Genomic DNA, 16,768 nt, shown 5'->3' on the forward strand with positions numbered 1-16,768 from the left:
GTTCCTACTTATCGGACCGGCAACAGGCAGTTATGATGACACCCTTCATCTCTCCTTGGTCCCCGGTTCCTTTCGGTGTACCTCAGGGCTCGGCAGTCAGTCCGATCCTTTTTAATGTATATCTGGGCCCACTGATCCCCCTCATTAAATCCTTCGGGATCGAAGTGGTGAATTATGCGGACGATATTCAACTGCTCTTCTCCTTTGAAGGTGATGACGTGGTCCCCATGAGTTCTTTTCAAGAATGCATGGGGCAGGTGGCAGATTGGCTGAAAGCGAACTCCCTACAGCTGAATGCTGAGAAAACGGAGTTGCTGTTCTGTCATGCTGCCAGAATATCCAACCCTCTCCAGGGTGAGTTCAGGCTCCGTCCGGGGGATCCCCCCATAGTAGCAGCTAAAAAAAAGTTCGCAATCTGGGGGTTATGATGGATGAGAACCTCCAGATGCAAACCCAGGCCAACAAAACAATTAGCACCTGCGTTTCCCTGCTAAGAGCCCTCCGTCAAATTCTTCCACTCCTACCCAGTGAGGCAAGGCCTTTGGTGGTCCAGAGTGTAATTCTAAGTAGATTGGATTATTGTAACTCCTTGTATTTGGGTGCTCCCCAATATATTGTACAGGGGCTACAACGAATCCAATCTTCGGCAGCCAAACTGGCACTGAACCGACAACGTGATTCCTCGGCGCAGCAGGCATTGAAGGATTTACATTGGCTGCCCGTAAAAGACAGAATCAGCTTTAAATCCCTGGTTCTGGTCCATAAAGCTTTACACAATACAGGGCCGTTACCCTTGCGAGAGCGTTTCTCTTGGTATGAACCTAAAAGACTTCTTCGTTCATCCAATCAAGGACTAGTCTCCGTCGCCAACACTAAACTAGCAAGAATGGGCGGCAGGGCCTTCAGCACGGCAGCCGCATGCCTTTGGAATAAGATCCCTCGAGAATTGAGACTGGCCGGATCCTTGTTGGGCTTTAGAAAGGGCCTCAAGACCTGGCTTTTCGCCAAGAACAGATAGCACCTTCTGCTGTCTAGCTGACTGAACACGTATTATGTTTTATCATCTTGTCTCCAAGCGCCAGGATACCCGTTGGGTGACAGCCGCGCTATATAAAAGCAATATACAATACAATACAATACAATACACACATCGATGTGAGAGAGAAACATTTGTGCTTTCACACTCATATATACAATTCCAAACGACTACTAGAGGTCGATTTGTATTAACAGGGTGTGAGACAAGAAGGTAACCGAACAGTGACTAGTCTACTGTCAAGGGAGGAATTTGCTCATAAAAAAGGACTTGGGTTTTTTTCTTTTTTTTTTTTTTAAAGGTAGCAATGGATGATATTCTTCTAATGTTGGAGGGGAGAGCGTTCCAAATTCTTGGTGCTGCACCAGAGAAAGCTTGGTCATAAGTTATTTTGTTTCGGAAGAGGGCAGGTTTCAGTAATAGATCGCCATGGCTCTGAGAGATTCTGCAGCCTCCTGATAACGTGATTTTCTGGGCTAGGTACCTTGGTGTGATTTTCTGGGCTAGGTACCTTGGTGTTTTGTAGGGTATCGCTTTGTGTGTGATATATGCCATTTTTAGATGGATTCTTGCTTCGTATGGTAACCAGTTGAGCGCTTTCAGATGAGGGTGATGTGGTCAAATTTTCTGGAGCCTGCTATAAGTCTCATGGCCGCATTGAGACAAGCTTTTAGTGGGGCTGTTAAAATCTTAGGTGGTCCTGCTAGAGTTGTGCATCCGTACTCGATCCTCAATATGAATAATGCCTGGACTGCTGTTTTAAGGTCTGAGTTAGCTATGAAAGGTTTCAGTTTTCTGAGGTAGCTTAAATGGAAGCGGGCATGTTTTTGCCATTGTGTTAATGTTCAGGTTTTTGTCTAGCATAATTCCAAGGGATTTGGTTGAGTCTACTAGACTTGGAGTACAGTTTAGCGCAGTGATCAGCTTGGTCCATTCCATGATACTCGTAGTGCTTTTCTGGGGGGAAATCAGAAGGAATTCTGTTTTATGCGGGTTTAGCTTGAGAGGATTACTAGTTAGCCAATGAACGGTCCTCTTTGATGTCTGGTTCACGATACCGATCTCTTCTATTGAGGTAATCTTGATATAAAGCTGTGCATCCTCTGCATACATGTGGAAGGAGATGTTTGCGTGCTGTAAAATTTCTATTAGTGGTTCTGTAGTGATTTTTTGTATTATCTTTCTGTGTTATTCAGAGCGGACAAACATTTTGAGATTTGGATTGATGTATAGGCTACGCCCATGCTTGGGAGTGGATACTGCTTTATGCTTGTTGCAAAAAGGCTTAAACCGATGTGGTCTGTCTTTCTTCATTGCTCATGACTTCTTAGTATATTTGAGCTATTTATAGATCTTGTATTTCTAATTTTTTACCTAAAAGAAAATTCTTCATGGATGTATTTATGGGTTTTAAAGTGTTTGTAATTTGGACTTCAATAAAAATATATTTAAAAAAAAAAAAAAAAAATGGCAGAAAAATTGACAATTTTAAAATGTCACTCAAATTATAATATATGAAAATGAATCTTACTACAGTAATTTCTCAATAAATTAACATGAACTTGGAAAAAAAAGAAAAACAGTATTCCTTGTTATTCTGCTCTAGTCAGTCCCCCGCACCCAGACATAACACGAAGCACAGCTGCACCACTGAAAATAGAGTGCTTTTAATATTGCATGCATGCATGTTAGAGGCCCTTGGAGAAAAACCTTTACAAAGAGAAGAGCTGTGCTTGTCCGAAGATGTAAACCTTTGCATCTAGACTTTGAGGTATGGGGTACCCCCGACAAAGCCCAGAGGTCTTCTATTTTTATAATAAACTAGTTACTAGCACGGGGAGGGTGGCAAGGTACACTAAGCCATTTTCCACTAGCTTTATAAAATGATTTCCCCATTTATATTCTATGGGCTTGTAACAATGCTAACTCGATTGTGTTTATGCATTATGCTGATAGTATTGGCACATGTACTGTATCTTAGAGAACTTTAGTTAAAATAAACATTTTAAACTAGACCATGGCTCCAATTACTCATGTTGTGGACAAGTGTGAGTGAGTGAGTGTTCTTGCTCCCGCGATTCCAGAGAGAGTCAGAGTGACATGTTCTGGGTGGTCTAATCATTGGTAGCTTCGCTGTAGTACGGAGAACGAATGAGACAATATAGCTAGTCGGACTGGATTTTGGGCACTAAGGTGGGTAGTTGGTACACCACTATACACCGAGGTCCAGGTTTCCTGCGCATAGTTCTTCATTTGTGCAGAATCCCTGCAACAGTTCTACGTAAAGATTGAACCCTGTGGTACTCCAATAAGATTTGGGAATGATGCAGATAGTGTTTGGTTCACTATGAATCTTTGCGATCGGTTCTCTAAGAAGGATCTAAACCACTCTAAGACTAACCTCTAAACCCATCCTTTCTTTCAGGCGTTCTAGTATTTCGGCATGGTTTATAGTGTCGAATGCCGATGAAAGGTAAAGCAGAATTAGGAGACAGGTTTCGTTGCGGTCTAGGGCAGGTAGCGCGTCGTCCACTATGTGAACAATTGCTGTTTCAGTACTGTGATTTGGTCTGAACCCTGATTGGTAGTCATTCAGCAGTTTGAACTGAGAAATGTGTTGGCTCAGTTGTTGTTGAACACATTTTTCCATAACTTTGGCTAGCATGGGAACGTTTGTTATTGGTCTAAGTTGATAAGATCTGAGAGGTTCTCTGTAGGTTTTTTTTAAGATTGGAATGACTTGCCCTGTTTTTAGGCAGTCTGGTAACGAGCCTTGCGATAGCGAAGCATTAATAATCTTTGTCCAAGAGGGAATAAGCAAATGTTTTTTTGTAGACCAGCATTTCACAGGTAGCGGATCATTGAAATGATGGTTTGGTTTTATGGTCGAAATTATTTTGGCAATATCTTGGTCGTCATAGGACTTGAATTCTGACCATAAAGCATTATTTTTAGGCATTTTTAGAGCTGGTTGAGACTGAAGCTTAGCTGGAGTGCTCTTTTGGATCAAAGGGATCTCTGCAGCCTTTTTGAGCTCCACCTCGATGGATTTGGCTTTGGCTGTAAAGAAGGAGAGTTCTTCACTGCTGATATTCTATTTTGGAGCTATTGACGCGGATTTGGTCGTTTTGTTGGATTGATCTTTTAGCAGTTCGAAGAGTTTCCTCAGTCTGTTTTTTGCATTATCCAGTTCTTTTCTAAAAGAAGTCTTTTAGATTTTAGAATACTCTTATTGTAGGCGTTTCTGGCCTGTCTTAGTAGATTTAGATGGGGTGAGGATCGATGTTGTCCCCCATTCCGTTCTGTGAGTCAGAGTGATCGTCTTTCATCGTTGAGGGATTCGTTAAACCAAGGCTTTAACGGGCACAGAAATCATTCCGAGCCAATGATTTCAAACTGGCCAAGTCAGTTGAACACCACCGAGTGGATTTTGTTTGGATGGTTGTAATTTTTCATTCAGGAAGGGCCATCAGATTAAATATATTTGCATTTGAAGAATAAGAATCAATATAGGCCATAATATCAGTTAACAGAGATGGAGGGGGCGATAGGATTTTCCTGAAACTTGCTTTTTAAATTAAGTGGCAGTATTTACATTTGCTAGATTATGTTTAGGTAAAAATCAGAAGTAATGTTGGACTAGAGTAGGTGGAGATATTTCAAAATAACAGATACATACTGACAATTTCACCTCTCACATCTCCACAAGCTCGTCAGCTCAATGGCTCAAGGAAGGTACTGACTGAGACCTGAAAGGATTGTGGCAGCCAGCTCAGCAACCCCAGATTAAATTCGTTTTTATTTCTACTGATGACGGATGACATCCAGAAACGCGTGTCTAGAGATTTACAGCACTAACCTGCAACGACTATGGTGGAATACTCCAGTAAATATTCAAGTAAGCATGTATCATGAATTGCATTTACCAGAATGTTAAGGGGTGAACCGTGCTGGGAGGTGAAGCAGTGTGCTCCCACCCCTTTGTTTAAAAAAAGGCTGTTCATAAGTACAGGGCCTAGAAAATTCATATTGAAAACTTATAGCAAAGTTGCAGATCTGAAGACTGACAAGAATACATGCAATTAGGATTCCTGGGAACGATTGAAGAGCTCCATTTAAAACTGGATTTACTAGATCATGGGAAAACTACTGAAAAGGAGAATAGAGAACGGTAACAGCGGCCTGGTTAGCATCCAAGGTTTAAATGAATCCTCAATTGTCCTAGCAACCTTACCAATCCAATATGCCTCATTCTACAGCTTGGGTTTAATAGAGCAGACTAGATGAATCTTTTAAGCCTTTTTTTCTGTAATACAGGAATAGACAATTTTAAGTCAAGACTTGGATGTCCTCTGCAGGTCTGTCAAGTGACTTTCTAACCAGAATAATATGAATAGTCAGAAAATGGGATATGTTGGCCTTAAGTATTTTGCGACCGATTAGCTGTTTTTACGAGTCCACTGTGAGGTTGACTAAGTGAAGGTTTTAGAATGAGTAAAGCTAACTAAGTTTTTCATCAGGTTTGCGCTCTTCAACACACCAGAAACATGGATGTACCTTTAGACATTGCTCTAAAATTGTACGAAACCATTTCTGGGAAACTGCATTAAATCTGCAGCTTCCAACATAGGATCCTTAAAAAAACCAAGAACAAATTTGGTAACTGTACAATAATATATCCAAGATAATTAATTATATGCCAGAATCAACTCCACTGACTACATTCCAAAACTCCAAGCTCTCAAAAAGTCAACTGGATGACTGATAACTTTCTCAAGCAAAATCACAATAATATTGTGATTTCCCATCGCTTTCTACAAAACAAACAAAAAAAAAAACACTAGTCTGCAAAACTTCCACAAAGCTTTAAACTAACAAAACTAAGAGGACTGAGCGAGGAAAACCAAATGACCAGGCTTCATACCACAAAGTTTGGCAATTCAATTTTGGAGGTAATGCTACACTAACAATGGCTAAAAATGGTATAGTCACAAACTTCCTCCATGACAGACTTTGGATGAACACTTACTCCGTTCTTCCAACATCAGTCCTTTTTTTTTCTCTAACAGTCCTATATCCTGATGGCCTAGGTGGGTACAATGTAAATAGCAGGGTTGTCAGTCAACAGATAGTCCCTTGTGCACTTTACGTTCACCTTCTGCATTCTTTCTGAAGACACTGACAACTTCAGTATAGACAGGGAAGCTGGATAGGGCTGTGACCAAAACAGGTGCTTTAACCAACTCAGACATCTAGGAGCATTTGGGAAAAAGGGAGAAAAGACAGTTGCCATAGAGGGACCGGGAGGGGGTCTTAATTGTCTGCTTTTCTGAAAGTGGGGATGTGGGGTGGGAAAGCAGCATAAAAGTAGTTAAAAGGTCTCCATGTATTATGTTTTCTAGTGGTAGGAAGCTGTGAGAGTACCAAGACATACAGTCCTACAATGTGTTTGCTGGTCCATACTTTCCAATGTTCTGTTTTTAGGCAAGACTGTACCAACTTTCAGGCCACAGACGAGGGGGGGGGGGTGTGGTGTGTGTGTGTGTGTGTGTGTGTACACACATACATGTATATTACAGAACATTTTCTTCATAAAACTCCATTCTGCAAACATTTGAAGACACTGTACAGTGTGAAAGGTGAGTGGTGCAAAATACAGCATATTAAGTACACACAGGCTTCTGAATCCTACATTCCAATTTTCAAAGTGTCTTACGGACATTTTGCGATCCCACACTGTCTCCTAACATTTGTTTCATAATCAGGAGGTGTCAGTCTCGGAGCACCCACAAAATACTGTTTTAGGCAGATCACCTCATGCTTGAGGTTCGCCTGCTGGAATAGAAATGTCGATTGCACTGCTCCTGGATATTTAGGTCCATGCTCTATACATCAAAAACCTTTACAAGAAACAAAACAATCTTGGAGGTTAAACACAAAGAGCCATCATAGTGGCACTGGATTTTGAAAAGCTGTTAAACAGAAATCACTGTGGCAGACAAGACAACTCTGTGGGCTCTCTCACTTGGACTGGTGTCTGCAACAGGTGAATGTCAGTTTCATCTACATACAGTTCCAGTATCAAGTGATCAACTCAAAGATCTAGTGCCATTTTTCGTCCGCACCCGAGCACTGAGACTAGATTCATAGGGATTCAACAAAGTTTACCTTACAGAATATCGCACTCCTTTCCACCATTACCCCAAACAGCTGAAACTACCACACTCTCAACGTCATTACATAAAGATGCACTCTCACTGAATACTTTATTATTTAAGTGATGGTCGGAAACTGTGAATTTTGAAACACCTGGTGGCTCAGTGAACAAACGTATTCATTGCACAGATGTCTGCTTGATCCCTATGGTTACGGGTTCAAATTTTGGCAGGTAGAATTAGCCTTTCGCCTTCTCAGCGTAATAAATTGAGAAACATTGAGATGGGCAATAATAAACATTTGCACCAAGTAACCCTCTTTAGAGTATGTGCTCTATTAATACACCTCTTATGATATGGATCCTTGAATTCATTCTTTGTAACAGGATCAGGACTGTAAGCCAAAACCAACCCTGGTAGAAATGTTCAAATCAGCCCCAAGCTGCATGAGGCTTTAATTAGAATGCAGCAATCTGGGCTTGATTGGGTGGTGGCAACCTATCTTGCTCTGACTAGACTGCAGCCTACCAGGGAAATGCCAAAGTGGCGGCATGTACAGTCTGGCCCGGTTTGTAACTGATTACAAACAATGTATAGCTATTGGGTTGAAAAACAGCACAGTGTACAATCTTCTGTCCTCTCCGGGGCACCGGAAACGTAACCAGGATGGCTCAGTGGCATGCACACTTGCCACAGAACTACACAGTGATCTGCAGGTCATAAGCTTGAATCCAGTCATAGCAGGCTCAGGCTTTCATCCTTCAGAGATTGGTAAATCAAGTACCGTTTAAACTGGGTAACAACACACCCTTTAGACCACTCAGAAGAGAGATACATAAGGTTTGAAGCTCTATAGAACGAGCTATTATGGATGTGGCATATTTGCGGATATACACATTGTACAGTGACCCATGCATTGATTGCCACAACTTTGGCGCAAACATTACCGTTATGTGCTTACAATGTGTTATGGATTGTATGCTGTATAGAACCTCTGATGATGCGTGGAATGTTTTGTGGAAGCACAGAAGACTGCAGCCTGAGGAGATGTTAAGAACTCCCTTCCGTTCGTATGAGGCTTAATAAATACTGGAAGTTATATGCTACCTAGACCAGTATTTTACACAACATATTGGCGACTAGTATTGGCATGGATTTGGCCAGACCTTAATAAGGAGGATTAAGTGTTAAATCTTGGTTTCTGTCACTGTATTGTGTGGTACCACGAAGCCTACGTTATTTACATTTTCAACTTAAATTCAGTGAACCGCTGCAGAAAGGAAAGCTTGCAGAACACAACTTCGGTGAGTAGAAATTAGGATAAATTACCTGATTAATGCTTTTTTACTGTTAGTGCAGCCGTTTGATGTTTGATTTCAAAGCCTCAGCTCATGCATTTTTCAACGCCGACATCTGCCTTCATGTTCTGCGAGTGTGCACCTCTACACGGCTAAGCATGGGGCAGGCGACGTGACCGTCATCTTGTGATCAGTCTTTCCGGAGGTTTTACAGTGCAGCACACTTCATATCAGTGCACGTTCAACACTTGTTGCTACAGAGGCACTGTGGAATTGTAGCACTTTTCGCCAGTGTCTGGAGATTGCGCCTGCAAACTTAATGGAAAGTGAGGTCTATTTGGGATATGGGTAATGTATCTGGCGATAAAGAGTCTACTTGAGCTGTGTGTGGCATGTATGGGACACTGCTCCTCTAGAGTTCCGCTGTCTCAACACATGCAGTCTGTTGAGACAGCGGAACTCTAGAGGAGCAGTGTCCGGTACATGCCTCTTGACCCAAGTGATTGTCACAATAAAGCAAATCCGGCCGGATTGCTTTTGTTATAATTTAACTGTCAGCTTGGACATTCACCATAGCACATTGAATAATTTTCAATTTTGGTGTCTGCGACCTGGAAACGTTAACAAAATATAATGATTTGTATGGCTCTTGACACACACTTCACCAGCTCCATGGGTCAATTGTAAATCTCCTTTCACCGACCTGAAGATGGTCTAACGGACTGTCATGCCATCAAGACCGAAATGTCGACAATCTCATCTATTTTCATCAGTGTTTTACTCTGTCAGGAATTGTTTTCTGGTTGTTCAGATTCTTTTTCTGTGTTTATTAGTTTGAAATAGATGCCTACACGAATGATTTGAAGGTTACAATTTTTGTATATGATTTGCCTACCTCTGTCATTGTGTTTTTCATTATCACATTTTGTACCCCTTTCTGTTTACGCACATTAAATGACCAAGAAATTCAGAAACACACACCTATATTTGAAATTGTTCATTACATATTAACTATTATGTAAATGAGTGAATTGATTTTTTCAAAGATTAGTCACCAACTGGGACTTAACCAAAAAGTGATTGTTTGAACTAGCATAACTGAGTACTCTAAATGAAATCCCTTGTAGGCACAGTTACCTATTACTACGGATTGATTTATGGCACATGGTCAAAAAAGGAAAACTTCCGTTCCGAATTCAGGCCATTCTGGGGAGTTAAGTCCCAGATCTCTGTGGAAAATGATATGATATTGAGAGGTAACAGGATTATTTCCCCAGTTGGATTGCGTGGAATGATAACTGGTTTGTGCCACGAAAGTAATTTTAGAGTGATGAGAATTAAATCTGCAGTGAAGAAGTAGTTTTGGCGGTCATGTGTTGATATGGCTGCAAAAAGGTTTGTTCGGGAATGCTGTAACTGTTCTTTTGCTGACAAATCTCTTCACACTTTAAAACAACCCATGAGTGACTGTTTTATTTCTGAACAACCTTGGGGTTCTGTAGCAATTGATTTTCTTAGACTAGTTGCTGAATCACAGAGGTAGGTTATTGTACTTCTGGATCTCTTCACAAGATGGCCGGTACGGACATTGTGAAGAAAGCAGATACTAAAATGGTTACAAGTTTCATGGACAGGGTTTTTGTTTCGGAAGGCATCCCAGCTACCATTTTAAGTGACAATGGAGTACAATGTTTGTCTAGGGCATCTACAGAGTACTTTGAGAGGATTGAAGTTAACACAAACCATCTCACTATACAACCAAAGTGGTAATGGTATTGTTGAGAGACTCATCCGAGAAGATGAAAGGGATGATTCAATGAGCTATTGCTAGTAACAGTAATTGGGAGGTGCAGATAAAGAAAGGTCGGCATACAGAGTAACTAATAATGGTGGTACTTTTTTGCCATTTTTGCTCATGAGAGGGTGAAATCTAAGGGCTAAGTACAACCCTGGATGGTTGAGTAGTACAGGTGTTGAGCAACAATAACCTGAACTTGTCAGGGACCGATTTGTTGAAATGCAGAAGAGAAGTAAGTCTTATTATAACAGCAAAAATGGAGTGAAACCCGTTAGTATTAAAGTTGGGGACTGTGCTCGTGCCAAGATGCCTTTTAAGGTACCAAAAGTTGAGTCAATTCTTTGATTCTGAGGAGGTGGTAGAGATTTTGCACAATGCAGCAAGGGAGAGAAGTGGCAAAGCCTGGAACCTGAAAAGAGTAGCTTTAGGTTTGCGAGAGTTGCGGAAGGATTTCAGAGGTGTTCCGAAAATGGTTTCCAATGGCTGGTGGATGAGCTGAACACCTAATCCACTATTTGGAAGTCTATGGAAGATGTATATTTGGAACAGAGTACAATTGGTGGTGAAGGTGAGTTGGTGTTCGATTTAAATGTCGTTGTTGGGGAACCATCAAGAGTGGAAGGAGAGTATCGACGACAAAATACAAGTGGTGGTGAAAATGAATTAGTGGTGATTCAAACGTTGTTATGGGTGGACCCTCAAGAATATAAGAACAACCAATTTCTAATCAGAAGGAGGCAGAAGATATCAGGAAGGAAGGTAAGCTTGCTGTGGATCCGGACGTTACTTGTGGAAAGAGAGAGAGAGAAAAGGCCAGCCAGATGGTTAATTACATTGTGGAAGAAATGAAAGATTAGGTTCACACTGTTGAATTAATGGATGATTGATGTATAGCTATGTTTTGAGGTATTTTTTATTTTTCCTTTTTTTTTTAAAGTATTGTAGGACCTTTATGATTATATTAGTAGGCTGTGTATTTTTGTATTATAAGGAAAGGAACATGTGTTGTGTTATGTGATAGTAATGTAAATTGCATTCTATTCTGTATAGACTCTTTGATGATGAGTGGAGTGTTCTGTGGAAGCACAGCAGACTGAGGGCTGTTAAGACCTACCTTCAGTTTGTATGATGCTTAATCAAAACTGGAAGTTATTATGTTGTGTAGCCCAGAATTTTACATAACACATGCATAACTGCCACAAGGGGGCGCTAGTTAACTCAAGGATTTGCACACCGACGATACAGGCGTACAAGCAGTAATAACACAAGTAGGAAAGGAAGAAATGTGCGAGTTACTTATACACTTCGAAACTGCAAACTGCAAATCAGCTAGACTAAACAAAGACTAAACAGGAGGTTTAAACCTACCTGCTAAAAAAAAAAAAATTCTACTGCAGACATGATTGCTTCGGGCAGCCATGGTCAGACATCCCAAGCAGCTGTGAGTGTAAAGCTAGCTATGCTAATGTCCTTCCAAAGAGAACCATGCATTTCCTGCCGCTTGTGCTTTTTGCCCCTCACAGTCGTCTCCTTTTAAGCAAAAGCACTTTTGCATCAATATTAAAGTCATTAGGTACAACGGTTTCTTCGGCTTCTGCGAGCATCGTAAACCTATTAGTAGACTAAACAGGTCAGAGGAAAGGTAAACAGATGGGGCTAAGTGTGATCTACGGAAGCACAAGGAAATCGGGGCACTGCCAAAGATCCGGCTGTCAAGATCTCAGTGATAACCAAAAACAAGTAGCAGAACACCACTGGGACACCAAATACCGATCCCTTGGTGCACGTTAGCGTCCCGATTGACCTTCTATGTACTATCAGTGGAAAGATGCAAATATCAACGATCAGCAGGTATAGCTCAAAAGCATTCTACACATTATTGCCGATGGCATGCCAAAGGCAAGCCCGTTTGCGCCCGACCTGGACCAGGTGCCGTAAACTCTGCCCCGTTAGCAACAGGCCGCAAAATATTTACTAGGGAGCAACTCCTTGCACTTAGGCCCTCAGACACACCGTCGAATTAACTGCGACTGGATCCTACCAGTCCACCTGGCGCTAAAAGGAACAGTCAGACGGCTGGGCTGTTGACTCCTCTTTTCAAGGACGGACATGTATGAGCTCTCAAACACCAAAACTCCGTCTGGCAGTTTGGACTGATTAATGCCCGGTCAATACCAAAACAGTCCTTGGACATCAGGAACCTCTTAGGAGTGGATTCCCTGGATGTACTCTTTATTACTGAAACCTGGCTCAAGGGTAGCTCAGGACCGGACACTGTTCTTGCGCTTCCCCCAGGATTCCACATTCACAGGTTAGACCGAGAGAACCAACTTGGGGTTGGGATTGCTATTATATTAAAAACTTATTTTCGCTGCACCATGACGCCACTTTCACTACCAGGATGTGAAAGCGCACAGTTCCACATTACTCGCTCTCCATCCTGCACCTATTCCGGTATCCTCGTTCATAGACCGCCGGGCCACTGTTCCACCTTTTTAGAGGCATTGCCTGACACTTTAGGTAGCCTGGTTTTAGTTAAAAATGCCATTACCTTGCTAGGCGATTTTAACCTACACTTTGATGCACTGGTAGCCCCTTCCACTAAAAGATTACTCGATGACATGGCAGCCCTTCAGTGTACTCAACTGGTCTCCTTACCCACCCATCTAAAGGGACACACTGTAGACCTCATTTCTCAAATGACCCCCAGGTCAGGGTATCAGTTGTTACCCCAATTCCCTGGTCTGACCATAGCCTAATCAGATTCGGACTTCCCAAACCAGTTATACAGTTTAGGGACAAGGCCGAGACCATCACTTTTAGGAATTGGGCCAGGATTAACTCGGACTCATGGTCAAATACTCTCAAAGGCTCCTCACCTAACCTGAACAGCAGCCCTGAGGAGGATTTTGACCAATGGGAAAATTGAAATAGTCAGTCCCTAGAGATTTGCGCTCCTCGAGGAAAAAAAAAAAAAAAAGGGCTATACAAACCCCCCCAATCCAGGAAAGTCCCATGGATCAACAAACACTTGCTATCATTGAAGAAGCACTGCAATGGACTGGAGAAAGGACTTCAATCCTGAAGAAAAAAAAAATCAATTATAAAATCTCTATCAGACTATCATTAAGAGTTAAAACTGGCACAAGCCAAATTTTTGGAGGGGAAAATCAACCAGGCTCTTATCTCCCCGAAGGAACTCTTTAAAGTAGTCAAAAACTTGACCACCCCTCTAGCAAATAAAGGTTTCCTGAAGGTCACGACAGACTTATGCAACCAAATAGCTTCTTTTTTTCATAAGAAAGTGACAGACCTCTATGGTTTCTTTCAAACCGCCACCAACCCCACTCGGGAAGAGCTGGATGTGGACCCCGCTCAAAAAATGTACCTAAGAGTCTGATACACTTTCCGAAGCTTGAGGAGGAAGCTACCCTAAAGCTGCTTAAGGCCATAAAATCAGGCTCCCCGCTAGACTCTGACCCGCCGCGTGCCATCCTTAAGGTGGCCAACGTCATACTTCCTCCTTTAGTGAAGATTCTTAATAAATCGCTCGAGTCAGGGTCGGTTCCCCTAGACTGGAAGCATGCCATAATAAAACCAACCGTAAACAAAATAAAAAAAAAAAAATCACACCTGGATCCAGATTTGTTTGGCAATCTACGGCCCATATCGCTTCTCCCTCTCCTTGGCAAAATCCTTGAAAGGCACGTCAACTAGACACTAACTATCTATCTGGAGGAGAACAAGTTACTTCATCCCCTGCAGATGGGTTTCCACAAATTTCATAGTACAGAAGTAGCGCTTCTAGTAGTTACCGAGGAACTCAAAGCTATTCTAGACAACGGAGGGTCAGCCGCCATCATCCTGCTTGATCTCAGTGCGCCGTTTGACACCGTTAATCATGCCATACTTAAAAACAGATTGAGGGAAATAGGCATTCAGGACATAGCATTAGAATGGCTATGCTCCTTCCTGGAGAAGCGGTATCTCCAAGTTATGGAACAGGACTGTCTCTCGAACAGCATGCCCATAAACTTTGGAGTACTCCGCCCTTAGCCCCACGTTATTCAATGTCTACGCAAGGCAGCTTGCCACCATCATGCAGGAGTTTGGTATCCTGGGTGTATCGTATGCCGTATGCCGACAATACCCAGCTGATTGTCTCCCTGCCCCAAGATCATAACCAGGGTAACACTCAATTGGGTTCCTGCCTGGACAAACTGGCCCATTGGATGTCAGATAGTTACTTAAAATTGAATGGCGAAAATACAGAACTCGTGATCCTAGGCAATGGGGACATTCCCAGGCCATTGAACAACTGGCCAGCCTGTATGGGTCCTCCATCAGTCTCTAAACAGGTGATTAAAAACCTTGGTTAGATAACTTCCTCTCTATGAACCAACAGGCAAACAAATTGTCTGGTATCTGTTTCGGACTTCTGAAAATGCTCAGGAAGATTCTGGATGTCACCCCGGAGCAGCTCAGGAAATCTGTCATGCAGTCTCCGATAGTTGCCCGTTTGGACTACGGGAACTCTCTACTTGGGCTCGCCTAAGTATGTGATTAAGAGGCCTCAAACGTTACAGAACGCGGCAGCCAGGCTCTTACTTAAGCTCCAAAAACATACATCAGTGAGAGAATCCTTGAAACAACTACATTGTCTTCCAGTCGCCGCAAGAGTGAAGTTCAAAGCCCTCTGCATTGTCCAGAGGGCAGTCAACAATAAAGGTCCAGAAAAACTTAGTCTCATGCTCTCCGCTTATACCCAGACTAGGCTACTGAGGTCCTACCATGCCCATTTCCTACACGCCACCAGAATAAAAAGATCCAGATAGGAAGGCAGTTCCTTCTCACATCTGGTTCCTAAGATATGGAATGAGCTGCCTTTGGAATTAAGAAGTCAACAAAATGAGCTGGCTTTTAGAAAGGGACTGAAGACCTGGCAGTTTCCTGGAAACCATTAGTTGGCTCCTCTCCCGATCACGGCTCCCATCATCAGCGCGGGGAAGCCTTCGGGTAGCCATGCACTCTAGAAATCCACAAATCAAATCAAATCTAAAACTAATAAATATTGGGAAAACAGAGACTTGTCCTGAAAATAGATACTCAATGTCTGTACAGAAAGAGGCATCTAATAGACTACAGTGCCAGCCCAACATTATCACTATGTGAGGGAACATGGATAGCAGCACAAATATTATATACAATATACCCAGGAGTCCACAAACTAAAAGGTATGAAGATGCAGCTTTAGAGGGCCGATCAATGCGTGTGTGCTCTTAAAGATTCAACACATGGTGGTGACCTTTCACGCTGCAGTAATGCCTGATCTGGATCAATACATACAGAGTACGTGCAACCCGATGCCATGTAATCACTCAAACACTGAAGCCACTAGCGGCTTGGGGGTACTTACGAGTGCGATCCTTGTTCCAGGCATGACAGGTGATTGGCTCCAGTAAAAACTGATGCAGGGACATGGTGGGTGATGAACTTGCTTAGGGTTTTGAGAAGGGAGAAGGCTGAAATGGCAAAAAGAAGGATTTGCATTCTCAATAAAAGTAAATATTTTAGGTACATGCATACCGGAAACAATCATCACTGTGCAGTTAAAGTAGAGACCGGAATTCTCAGCATTGAATGAAAGCTTACAATAAACATGCAGAGTGAATCAGTCAAGGAAATATAATCCATAGTTTAAGTCATTACATGTATAGTATGCCATGAAGATGGCCTGTTTAGCATAAATATACAAAAGTTGTGTCGGAACACTCAGTTCATTCTGTGTTTCAACATAGGACTACAAGAGGACTCCACAAAATCAGGGATTGTTTGGCAAAGTGTCAATTACAAGGCCATAAATACACATAGTTCAGATAATAGACTTCATGTAGCTCCCAAAGTTTTGTGTTTTACAAACATTTACTAAGAAGTCATTTGTACCACAAATGGTTTATTGTTCCAAGTAAGAAAATAACTCACTCTCCCAGTTGCTCTTCTCAAAATATCGACATCCAATATTCAGCGAACTCATGCAAGAAGGGAGTGCTTAGGGATTCCACTAATCAATCATTCAAAATAGTCAGAATTCAATTTAGTGCAAAGCCTTTCCAAATTATTTTCAAACAAAGTTTTCTTTATTCTTTATAACATCCTACAGTGAAGGTCTCGCATGGATGTGATGTTGCATCCTTCATGATTTTGGCTGGTTCCACTAGGGAATAAAGATATTCAACGTCTTCTCCTTTTTGGCGTATACTATCCAGGAAGCATTATTAGAGACATGGGCGGCTGTGGGATATTATAAAAAAATAAAGAAAACTTTGAAAATCACAATGGCTCCTGCTTCATATTGGACTGAGACTGATGAGAAGACCACTTATGTGTGAAAATAATTTGGAAATACGGAGCATTAAATCGTATTCTGAATTTTTGAATGAACGAGTATTGGGCTCCCTAAGAACTCCCTTCCTGCATGAGT

General features: G+C 42.0%; 1 protein-coding gene across 1 annotated transcript in view; it reads right to left on the bottom strand.

Moving 5' to 3' along the window:
- Positions 1–16,768, bottom strand: part of ARPC1A (actin related protein 2/3 complex subunit 1A) — a 158,033-nt gene that overhangs the window by 97,026 nt on the left and 44,239 nt on the right. The window contains exon 2 of the mRNA XM_085629133.1: positions 15,704–15,809. Within this exon, the coding sequence (XP_085485259.1) occupies positions 15,704–15,767 (64 nt within the window). The 5' untranslated portion in view covers positions 15,768–15,809. The remainder of the gene's footprint in view (positions 1–15,703; positions 15,810–16,768) is intronic.

This window comes from Triturus cristatus, chromosome 10 (genome assembly GCF_964204655.1).
Source record: "Triturus cristatus chromosome 10, aTriCri1.1, whole genome shotgun sequence".
Classification (NCBI taxonomy): Eukaryota; Metazoa; Chordata; class Amphibia; order Caudata; family Salamandridae; genus Triturus; species Triturus cristatus.